Source organism: Vicia villosa, linkage group LG2 (assembly GCF_029867415.1).
Source record: "Vicia villosa cultivar HV-30 ecotype Madison, WI linkage group LG2, Vvil1.0, whole genome shotgun sequence".
NCBI classification, from domain to species: domain Eukaryota; kingdom Viridiplantae; phylum Streptophyta; class Magnoliopsida; order Fabales; family Fabaceae; genus Vicia; species Vicia villosa.
Genome location: NC_081181.1, coordinates 206,883,585 through 206,895,849, shown reverse-complemented (window position 1 = coordinate 206,895,849; position 12,265 = coordinate 206,883,585). Strand labels below are relative to the sequence as shown.

The following is a 12,265-nucleotide window of genomic DNA, read 5'->3' as shown; positions in this document are numbered from 1 at the left end:
AGTTACAACAAGATTCTAGCAAGCTTTTTGAAGACATATCTATTTTAATATATAAAAATGAATTACCACCAATTTCCCTTAATTACCCTAATGACAAACAATTAAACATGGTTTTGCATACCCCTGAGCGTAATTTTACATTTAATCATGATTACATTCCAACAGTTTAGTTAATGTAAAAGTTCAGTATTGGAATATGTAAAAACCTGCACTACGTTCTATACTGTTATTGCATTGGAACATACATATTAAATAAAGCCTACCTTTTCATTATTTCTCCCTATGTCTATATATTTTCGTATAAACTCTTGCCATTGCATGTGTAAACTGTTCCATCTTCCTATTCCCTTTTTTCAAACAACAGTGGAGCGGTAGGGTTTCTCTTCACCTTCCCCATTTCCATTTTTTTCTCCATTCAACCTTACTGATATTTTTCTGTTACTTCCATTATTTTTCTCAACAGAATATGAGCCGAAAGTTTTCCCCCATTAAGGATGTCAACGATTCAAAAGAAACATGGAGATTGGCCGTTCGAGTTGTTGATTTTTGGAGTGTTATCAACAGCAAGGGTAAGGAGCATCTGGAGATGGTTATAATGGACGTATCGATAATGCTTCGTATTCTGTCAAATCGTTTATTAGCTTATTATATTTTTCAGTTATGATATTGTTGTTGTTTGTCATCATCAGGGTGATAGGATACAAGTTTTGATTCGTTCTGACCACACACCAAAATGGAAAGCACGAATACGCGGAAACATGCCTTGCATAATCAACAATGGAACTGTTTATGATAACGATTTTCTGTGGAAGCTTTGTGATCACGACAAGAAGTTTGTGTTTATTGGTGGTACAACTGTCAAGGAAGTTGATATTCAGAACCTTCCTCCCAAAAGATTTTTTTTCAAAGACTTTACTGATATTCTTGGAGGCAATTGTGAGATGAACCGACTTGAAGGTAAATATATTGGGTCATTTGATTTCTTCATACTACAATTTTTTTAATTATTACAGAAGTTGATTTTAACTTACTCTTTCACTCTGTTTTGTAGATATCATTAGTGTGGTTCAGGAAATCAACAATTTTCAATACAACAATTCTGGAAAAAAGTCATTTGTTTCATTGAGTCTTAAAGACTTGAAGTAAATTATCTGAATTCAAATATTACAACTGTGTTCCATCATTATTATCTTATTGATCTTTTTATGTTTATTTCTGCTGAGGTGTCATTGTTAACTGCACATTAGGGGAGAGTTACAGAACAAAATTTTTGGACTTCTACCACGACGAAAAAAACAGTGGTGCTATTGTAATAATACTAACTCATGCAATGATAAAGGAATCACAAGGTTTGTAACAATAATCTCCTATTATTCAAATGTGATATCTGTCTGTAATAAATTTGATACTCTAATTTTGGTCTATTTCAGTCTCAAATGGATGGAGTGGATCTAAGTTGCTTATTAACGAAGACATTCCAGAGATAACTGAGTATTTATCAAAGTATACACAAATTGTTATATTCTTAAAGTATAATAAGCTCCTTTAAAATTTGTCATCATTTACATTCATTTTTGGTTCAATGTTTCAGGTTACCGTCAAATGAGCAGACCTAAAAGCCTTCGCAGTCCTCGAAGGGAATGTCTCTTTGGTCTGGTGCCTCTCAATTCACCCCAGTTGAAAGTTTCGTTCATAAGGCCAAGTGTATATCTCTCAGTGAACTTTGCAAGGTGAAACAGGTACATGGTTATGAAAAATTTCAAATAGTAAGATCAATATTATTTTATACAGATGATTTTGTGTTAGAGTGTTGCATTTTTTTATATTCAACTTATTGTATCTTAGGACATGTTATGCGTTACTGTTGGAACAACTCAAAGGTTTTTTGTCTCAAAACACGGTTGGTTTTATTATGGGTGTACTAAATGTTCTTTAAAGGCATCTGATGTGAACAATCCATACAAATGTTCATGTGGACAGAATGTAGAACATGCCATACCAAGGTTTTATTTTTCAATTTTTAATCAGATTAATTCATTTGCCATTTTTCAATATTTGTAGTGTTCTAATAGTATTTTCCTATGCATTTATGAAAAAAGGTATCGAGTTGACATATATGTAGTTGATGGTGATTCGCTTTGTGTTCTGGGACACTGACTGTGCCGACATTATTGGAAAGTCTGCTGATAGTATTTATAAAGCAATGCTTGAGGTTCATTTTAATTCATTACCTATTTTAATATTTATTTGTATAAAAATGAAGTACTTAGATTAAATTTAATGTGTAGGAAGGTGACGACGACCCAATGATATATCCAGATGAACTTGACATGCTTCTTGGTAAAAAGATGGCGTTTAGGGCTAAAGTTCAGCCAACATTTGGCCAAGCATCTGTTTGGAAACTTTCTTATGATGAAGAATTTGTAAAGGAAATTGAGAAAGATTATATTACTGATGAAGTATGTAAATTTTTGTTTGAACATCTACATATGTCTTTTATCAATATTTGTATCTTAATCTTCTTCTCAATCTCTGATCTGCAGGGAGATAGCAAATCTTTAAACCAAAACCCAGTTGTTGATCGTGTCGATGAATCCATTGTATGTTAATGTTGACTGAACTTTAGCCTGTTAATTACATTAATTTCTTTATACTTACTGTTAATTTTTTTCCTTTCAGGAGTCGTTGTCTGCATATGGAGAAAATGATCCTGATAAAGTTGTGACCAATACTCCATCCAAAGGAAGTCCTGTTAATCTTGATGCTGTAGATTCTGAATTACAAGCGTATGGTACTACTCAGCTCTCAGGAACAAAGCCTGCAAAGAAAGTTAAGATTGAATCTGATGCATGAAGACTCCACCTGAACCATTTTATGTGCCATCATTATTGTTATTTTGTGATCTTTTCTTGACTGTTTTTTTAATGTTTTGGGACAAGAGACACGAGTTATGATCCATGGATTAAATATCAATTATCATTTTGTTATATGATATCAAATATCAATTATCATTTTGGTTTTCTTATAATTTCTCCGTAGCAATGGTTTATTGTAGTATTTAAATTCTTCTAATGATAAATATATTAACTGTTGTTTGTGTTTAATAGTGCATGATATATTGCCCGATTATACAAACGATCCATATGAATTGGAAAAAAAGTTAGAATTAACCATCCTACATGATATTTCTTCTTACCTGCAACTGAAAATTAATTTTTAAATTATATATCAGAATCGTTCTGATTTGCACAGTATTTTTTCAATAAACCATAATTTTGGCAATGATATTTACAGTAATGTCTTGCAGTAGAAGTTCATTACTGACTTCTCAATCATCAGAAATTTAAAACATTACTGTAAAATTGCTTTTTCAACAGATTCCTCTAAGGCAAAAATTTTTAATTCATCAACTTGATTTGCAAACTGCATGCATTATTTAAATAAAACATAACGAAGTGTGTTTACCAAGTTTTTTAATGTGACTCTTGAAAACTGTAGCAGCATGATGTCAACCATCATACCTACCTAACATATAACCTGTAACTTGCACTACATTCTTATCTTATTTGTGCACGCTTCATGCAATTATGGTTGCTTGGTGCATTAATTATTTGCTTATTTAATGATTAAGTCACAATATTTTGAACTTTTCATATTCAGCTACTTCCCTCCATATACAAAAGTTTGGAGGGAGTCTTTGTCCATATATTTCCTGCTTGCCTCCATATTCAGCCATATTTTGCCTAATGATTGTAACTTCAAAGTAAAAAATCATGGAAAAGAAACAAAGTGATGAGCATGATCACTTCATGAATGTTATCAGAAGAAAAAGGCAATTTGATGCTAGACAGCATAGAAAGCGTGTTCTTGGAGCTAAGAGAGCCAAGCGATTGGCGTCAATGAACAAAGAAAATGCATATCAAACTCAACCCCCTGCTGATGCTATATCTTCGCATATCAGATTACCACTATCTTCTATTTCTCCAAATATTCCAAGTTCCAGCATAACTGATCGAAATACAAAGCAGAAAACTCACAGTATATCAACTTTGAATACATTGCCAAGTTCATTAGCAAAAAAACGCCCAAGAGTTGTTTCTGTAAAGAACATTAACAATTTAGGAGTTAACCTCGGAAGGAGATTTGATAACGAGTTTATGAGCGGTGCGACAGCATCTTCAAGCCATACACCAAATCCAGATTCCAACACCAACGAACTTTTCCAAGATGACAGTGAAGGTGATGAAGGTTCCGGTAATTCTTCAGATGGTAAGTAACTTTATTGTGATGGATTATTAACCGATATTGAATATTCATACATTTCACGAATATATAATAACATAATATTTGCGAACTCATTTTTACTATGTTGTTGTAGCCTGCAGTTCAGTTTCTAACTATTCAATGGACGAGCATGACGTAGGTTTTGACACTGACATTGAAGAAATAGATGTTCAAAGATCAGGTTGTATTTTATTGTATTCATATGTTTCTTTCTTTCAGAAATCATGATGTATTATGTATTTTACCTGACAACTGTACATTTTCGTTTAGGAGAATACTACGATTTAGGTGACCCATCATGTGAGTGTCAGCAATGTGGTGCAAATATGTGGTATATGGAGAGAAAAAATAAGTCTCGACATTCTGCTAATCCTAAGTTCTCAATGTGTTGTGGAGAAGGAAAGGTTCAAATACCTTTGTTGAGAGAACCTCCACCCGTATTGCAGAGCCTGTTGTTTGACCAAAACAAAAGTGAATCAAATATATTCCAACAACAAATCGTCTTTACAATATGATGTTCGCATTTACTTCTCCGGGTGCTAAAATGGACAACAGATTTAATAATGGTAGAGGTCCCCCTAACTATCGTATTCAAGGTCAAACATGTCATCGTATAGGTAGCATGTTACCTTTGGCAGGTGAAAAGGCCCGTTTTGCCCAACTCTATATATTCGATACTGAACATGAAGTTCAGAATAGATTTGATATTTTCAGGTTTTTACTTTAGATATCTTTGTTTCAACACTGTTTATTATTTTGTTGTTGCAATTCTCAACAATCTGAACTTTATACGTTGGATGTTTTGCAGAAAAAGGGACGGAGTTGATATTAATATAGTTGAAAAGTTGTCTTCAATGTTATATGAACATAATGTTCATGCTCAGTCTTTTAAGATGGCAAGGGATAGACTTTCTGAAGGCAATGTTGCAGATCTAAAACACCGTCTCATTTCTGATCGTCAAAATGATGGAAGAATATATAATCAACCAACAGTTTCAGAAGTTGCTGCTCTCATTGTTGGTGATGTTGATACTGCAGAAAAAAGGGATATTATAATGCAAAAACAATGTGGCCAACTTCAGAGAGTAGATGAATATCACACGTCTTATTTGGGTTTTCAATATCCTTTACTTTTCCCTTACGGCAAAGATGGTTACAGACCAAACATACGGCATTGCAATAAAAGATCTACAACGGTTCGTAATGCAGAAACAATGACTACGGTATCGAAAATTGACGATGTTCCATGGGAGGATGCAACCAAAAGAAACAGACTTACAATTAGAGAGTGGTTTGCCTTTAGGATTCAGTCAAGAAAAAACGAGGCCCAGACAATTCTCAGGTCAAGGAGGTTATTTCAGCAGTTTTGGTAGATGGTTTTACAATGATGGAATCTGAGAGACTTCGATGGTTAAGAAAGAATCAGTCAAAACTACGAGTAGGGAAGTATGATCATCTTGCAGATGCTAGGACAAATGGACATACACGTGGTGCAGCTGCAGGGGAAAGAGTTGTCCTACCTTCGTCGTATGTTGGAAGCCGTAGATTTATGGATCAGTTATACTTCGATGGCATGGCAATTTGTAGTTATGTTGGATTTCCTGATTTGTTTATTACATTCACATGTAATCCCAATTGGCCGGAAATACAGCGCGTATTAAGTTCTGCAAATCTGAAAGCGTCCGATCGTCCGGATCTCATAACAAGAATCTTCAAATTGAAATTTGATTCGTTGCTGTCCGATTTGACTAAAAAGAGTATCATGGGAAAGGTTCTTGCGTGTAAGTAATTTATAACTTTGATTAATTTAATTTCCTTATTCATTTTGAATGTCATGTTATAAACCAATATCTTAATTTTATATTTGTAGATATGTACACAATTGAGTTCCAAAAAAGAGGTCTGCCCCATGCGCACATATTAATTTTCCTTCATCCATCGAGCAAGTATCCAACACCCGCTGACATTGATCGTATCATATCAGCAGAAATACCAAACAAAGACACTGACAAAGAGTTATATAAATTGGTCAAATCTCACATGATACACGGACCTTGCGGAAATGCTTTTCCTAATTCTACGTGTATGAAGGAAGGAAAATGTTCTAAATACTTCCCTAAAGAATTCAGACGTGATACGATCGTTGATCAAGATGGATATCCGGTTTATAGACGAAGGGACAACGGACACACAGTTTCTAAGAATGGAATTGAGATTGATAACAGATTTGTTGTTCCTTACAATTCAAAGTTATTGTTGAAGTACAGAGCTCATATTAATATGGAATGGTGCAATCAAAGCACATCTGTCAAATATTTGTTTAAATACATCAACAAAGGATACGACAGAATAACTGCTGCAATTTTCATGAATGAAGATGGATCTGTTTCGCAACATGAAGCCGTTGATGAAATAAAGCAGTATATTGACTGTAGGTACGTTTCTCCAAGTGAAGCTGCTTGGAGAATTTATGGTTTTTCCATTCATGGAAGAAAACCAGCTGTAGAAAGACTTCACTTTCATGGTGAGGGGCAAAATTCTGTTTTTTATACTGATGTCAGTCCTATTACCAAAGTCCTTGATAAACCGAGCGTTACTGAGTCGATGTTTACTTCTTGGTTTGAAGCAAACAAGAAATACGACGAAGCGCGCCAACTAACGTATAGCAATTTTGTTTCAAAGTTTGTATACGTTAAGAAAAAGAGAGAGTGGAAACCCAGACAAAAGGGATACACAATTGGAAGACTAATTTGGGTTCCTCCAACTAATGGGGAGTTGTACTATCTAAGGATGATGCTAACACATGTCAAAGGACCGAAAAGCTATGATGAAATAAAGACAGTAAACAATGTTAAGTACGATACTTTCTGTGATGCATGTTTTGCTATGGGATTTATTGGGGATGATCGAGAATTCATATCTGCAATAACAGAAGCATTTCATTGGGGTTCTGGACATTATTTGAGATTACTTTTTGTTCACATGTTATTGTCAAGTAGCATTAATAGGCCTAAGCATGTATGGAGTAAAACTCAAGATCTGTTATCTGATGGAATTCTGTATTCTCAGCAAAGGATTGCAAACAACAGAGGTATATTTTCAATTGTGATCAGAATAATTAATTACAGCTAATTTGAAGATATTTTCCAATATTTACCAACTATTTCTTTATTCTTTTTATTAACAGGTCTGCGACTAACAAATCAAGAAATTCTCAATCTGACGTTGATTGAAATTGAAAAACTTCTTCGACGCAGTAGAAAGAGTTTAAGTGATTTTCCTGGAATGCCAAAACCACATGGTTACATAATTGAGGAGCTTGGAAATAATTTAATTTACGAAGAGAGAAACTACGATCCTGCTGGACAACTTCAAGAGTTTAATACGTTGTATAATAACCTCACAGGTGTAAATAGTAGTTAACATCAATTAGGCAAAAGAATTTCATATTACTTAGAAACTTATATTTCTAATATGAAGCATCTAAATTATATGTTGACTTTATTTCAGATGAACAAAGAGATGTATTCAAACAAATCTTGACGGCTGTTGATACCTGTCATACCCCAATTTTTGACCCTAAGATCACACATCATTTGCATAACAATCATCAATCAAGAAGTTTTAACTTAGAGTTCTACCAGTGATGTTGTGCTCAATCCATCTGCAAGGGAATCATCGAGCACCCATGTTTTAGTCTTGTATATATTGTTCTACTAACCAAAATACCAAAAATATTGCCTTGTGCTTTTGTGTGTTTGTGTTTTGTAGGTATCAAGTCAAAACATCCATCAAAAGGAGCTTTTTTCAACATTTTCACTATGCAAATCGATTTACATAAGGTGTAAATCGATTTACACAACTGATTCTGCACCAGATTTGCTTCTGCCATCAGTGCAAATCGATTTGCATAAGACAACAATCGATTTGCATAACTGTTTTTGCCCCAGATTTTGCCTTTTTCAGCTATGTAAATAGATTTGCATAAGGTGCAAATCGATTGCACCAGTGCGAATTTGGAAAAATGAAGGCAAAATTCAGCTTTTGAAAGTGTTGACATCATTTGCAAGCATGGGAAGCATGACTTAGTTGTTACATTTGATTCTCTACATCATTTAATCATAAACCCTCATGTGATTGCATCAAGACCATTGGATTTCATTTTTGGCTCCAAAACCATTTCCCAAGCCTAATTCTATTTTCCAATCCTAACTCCAAGCCACAAAATTTCCCAAGCCTAAGTGCTATAAATTGAGGCATTCCCCTCCTCATTTTTCAAGCTTTGATAGCCAAAAAACTTATTGCAAATTCATTTCTTGAAGCTTTGATAGCCAAGAAAACTCTTGCTCTTTCTCTCCTCACCTCTTCCAAACCCCTCACTCAAAGCTCTTTTTCTTCCACACAAATTAGTGAGTCACATCTTGAACCTCACTAATTTAGAGCTAAACCTCAACATAAACACTACTTTTTCTTCATCAATTGTGAGAGATCAAGGCTTGTGGTTGTGTGTTCTTGAAGAAGATTCAAAGTTTGTGAAAGATTTGGTAAAATTCTAGATCCATTCCATAATTCAAGATGTGATCCATTGTTGTTTATGTTTGATGCACCTTTGGTGCTACATTGATGAGTTTTGCTTGCTTACTTGATACATTTTCGTGCACAAATTGATCCAAGATCACAAGGTGTTTGGTTTTATGTTTAAACAAGTTTTATTCTCTTTATTTGCTGTTTTTTTGAAAACTGTGTTGTGCAAATCGATTTACATCTTGTGCAAATCGATTTACACAACTGAAAACTGCGCAGATTTTGAAAACAGAGTTATGCAAATCGATTTACACTCTGTGCAAATCGGTTTACACTGGGCAGAATGCTGATTTTTGTGGTTTTTGACTTGTTTTTGGTTCTAACTCATCTTCTACTCCATTCTTTTGATATTTTCTTTGAATCACAAGTTAGAGGCCTAATTTCTCTCTAATTTCAATGGACTTAGGGCGTCGATAGGATGAGAATCCAAATCCGCAAAATTATGTGATTGAAATTATGGATGAAAGGAGCTTTTAATGTGGTTCCATCTTTTGTTTCTCTTTATTTTGATCGATGAAAGTCTTAATACCTTGAGAATTCTTATGGATTCTTGGTAAAGACTAGATCACTCACCATTTTTCTTTTCGTGCGGTATTGCTTTCGGAGAGTGATCTACATATCACTTCTCTCGCATGCATTAGCACATAAAGTTTTGACCGGCCTCGTTGTAGGGTGATTTCTACATAAATCACTTGGCGATCTGCTTAACATAGCGCAATATTTCGTGTCCCGAATAAAAAAGATCAAATATGGAAGAGAATTGTATGCGGTTGATTTAAGACTTATGGAGGTTTATCGTGTAGTCACTATGATTTTATCAAGCTTCTGATAAATTTCTATTGAATTTAAATCCGAGTACATCCTTCACTCACCATCGATATTCATTACTAACTTTGATAACATACTTGACAAGTTTCAAGATGGTTATCTTTAACATCTAACAATTGACTTTAATTTCCACACTTTATTATATTGCTCTTTATATTTCTCGCTTTATCGCTTTATTTTATCATTTCATCATATTTACATTCCGCCATTTTCTCTTTGTCCATTTGGACGTTTATATTCCGCTATTTTCTCTTTGTCCACTTGGACATATGTTTATGTTTCCGCCATTTTCTTTTGTCCACTTGGACCATACTTTACTTTTATGCTAAAACACTAATAAACAACAAAAATCTAAAAAACACCTAAGGCTCTCTTTTGGACTATTGGTTACTATCCCTAGCATTTTGGAGATTCGGACTTATGGACTTAGTACCTCTAGACCCTCATGATATTGTTACTCTGCTGTTATTCTGTCTGTCTGGCATTGGATTGTTGTTTGTTTGTATGTGCAGGTATTTCCTTGAAAGCCCTTGATGGTTAATTCCAAGGCATTGATATAAGGATTTTACCCGAAAACAGCCGTTACTCTGCCCGATTTTCGTCAGAATTTTAATGTGCTTAATGCAAAGTGGTGCTAAGATAATAAATTCATCTGAATCCCCAAGTGATAATGTTGGTTTAGTATTGATATTCCAAAGGATGGGAAATCTACCTTGACTAACAATGTCAAGTGTTGGCTTCTTATTTCGGTTAGACCGTTCTTTTCCTTAGCTTTTATTTTATGCAATAGGATAGCCTCTTCATCTCCTCCCATTCTTAAATTTTCAAAATCTTCTCCCTTTTTCAAAAACCTTCTTATGTTTGCAATCTTTTTTAAACCTTTTCTTTTAAAATATCTTTTGCCCTTAGTGGCCTTTTTCTTCAAAGTTTAGACACCGTTAATTGTCGAAACGAGTGGTTATACCCCACGATTTTGAAATTGATTGATATAATGAGATCTTTTCCGCGTGAGAGAGCTAGTGGCATACTCGTCGATTTTATCCGAGTTGGAGCCCTTCTTTCATTAGCAATGCAAAGGACTCGTTTGTTCTCATGCTCAAGATCAATGGCTGAGTATTTCTCTCCGACGACGATAAAGTGTTTATTCGTTTTTAAACGTTTTCCCTTTTAAGCGGAACTACATTAGCTCTGACTTCTCCATTGCACCGAGGAGGTATGTAGGCCCAAGGCTTAACGTCTTGCCGAGCTTATTTTAAAAATAAAACAAACCCTTTTTTTAGCACACACACACAACACAGATTTTCAAAAAGGTTCCTGTGGAGTACCACAGATATGAGGGGTGCTTAAAACCTTCCCCTCATATAATCAACACCCGTACCTAAGATCTCTTCTTTTTGTTTTAAAAACAAACTTTGGGTTTTATTCGTTCTTTTCCCTTTTCCTTTGGAAACAATAAAGCGCGGTGGCGACTTTCACTGAAATATTGATTCGAGTCAATCTTATGGCTTCGATATCAGATTTTCCCCGCTACAGAAAAATGGCGACTCCACTGGGACCCAGTTTTAAGTGTGTTAAGCCTATTTTTGTTTATCTGTGTGTTTTATTTGTATATATTGTTGTGTGCTTTGTTTGTTTACCTTCTTTTTTTTCTTTTTTGGTGCTCGATGGTTCCTCTGTGATGAGACAAAGTTCTAACCCGAACTTTGGTGAGTAACTTGAGATAGGAGGTGGTAAGACCAATAGTCGCATGTCAGGAGTAATCCTTACCATGAGCGTCATATGGTGGAACCCCAATCAGTGGAGGCCTCATGGAAGGTAGTAGAGGTTGTTACGAACCATCGTGATAACGCTATTACTTTCAATAGTGAGTGTCCGTAGAAGCTGAATGACCTAGAACCTTTTTAACCCATCTAAGCCTTTTTAGGATGTAGTGCAGAAACAAGATCAAGTACCAATTTGAGCTTGTTGTCATGCGATACTACGCTCAGACGAGGTCTTTTTAGGCATATTATTGGCGCCCATGAGCAATTGTGCGTGCCGGTAATATCCAATAGAAGATTGAAAACTCTGGGAACCTTTGTAGAACCCGATCGGCAGGTACAAAATTCCTTAGATCATACCTTTTGGGATGGTTGGACCCATGGCTCCATGCTCGTGACGTCGAACCTTTGAACTATGATCTTATGTGACCTTGCGTGCTCTTGGTTGTGGTTGATGCATAAAACCATGCATTCATGCATCCATGAAAACTCTTTTTCTTTTGGTTTTCAAGGAACTTAGAGGTTTTTCCTTGTAAACATCATAAGTTTCATCAAACTCAATGGATCTTGGGTGTTGATGGAGTGAAAATTCTAATCCACCAAAGTGGATGATTGATTTTGATGATAACTTAATCGAAGCTTTAGTCCAATGTTGAGTGTTTTCAAGTTAATATCTCAAGTTCCTTGAAACTCAAATAAAAAAAACAAATTATTTGCATTGCATGCATCATTTTGCATTTGGTCCTGCTCTCTAAAGAAGTTTTTTCCCGAGCCTTATTTCCTTTCTCCTGGTATCATCAGTACAACAC

At 35.0% G+C, this 12,265-nt stretch overlaps 1 protein-coding gene across 1 annotated transcript; it reads left to right on the top strand.

Annotated features, from left to right (window-relative positions):
* The first annotated feature begins 5,671 nt into the window (after positions 1 to 5,671).
* Positions 5,672 to 7,707, top strand: LOC131651166 (uncharacterized). Its single transcript, XM_058920834.1, has 3 exons — positions 5,672 to 6,065; positions 6,155 to 7,375; positions 7,472 to 7,707. The coding sequence occupies exons 1-3, from the start codon at positions 5,672 to 5,674 to the stop codon at positions 7,705 to 7,707; spliced, it is 1,851 nt and encodes a 616-aa protein (XP_058776817.1).
* Positions 7,708 to 12,265: the final 4,558 nt, after the last annotated feature.

Excerpts from the sequence above, each read along its gene's own strand:
- LOC131651166 (XM_058920834.1), top strand. The coding sequence starts at position 5,672 with ATGGAATCTGAGAGACTTCGATGGTTAAGAAAGAATCAGTCAAAACTA. Across the intron at positions 6,066-6,154 it reads CATGGGAAAGGTTCTTGCGT|ATATGTACACAATTGAGTTC; the intron begins GTAAGTAATTTA and ends TTATATTTGTAG. Across the intron at positions 7,376-7,471 it reads AAGGATTGCAAACAACAGAG|GTCTGCGACTAACAAATCAA; the intron begins GTATATTTTCAA and ends TTTTATTAACAG.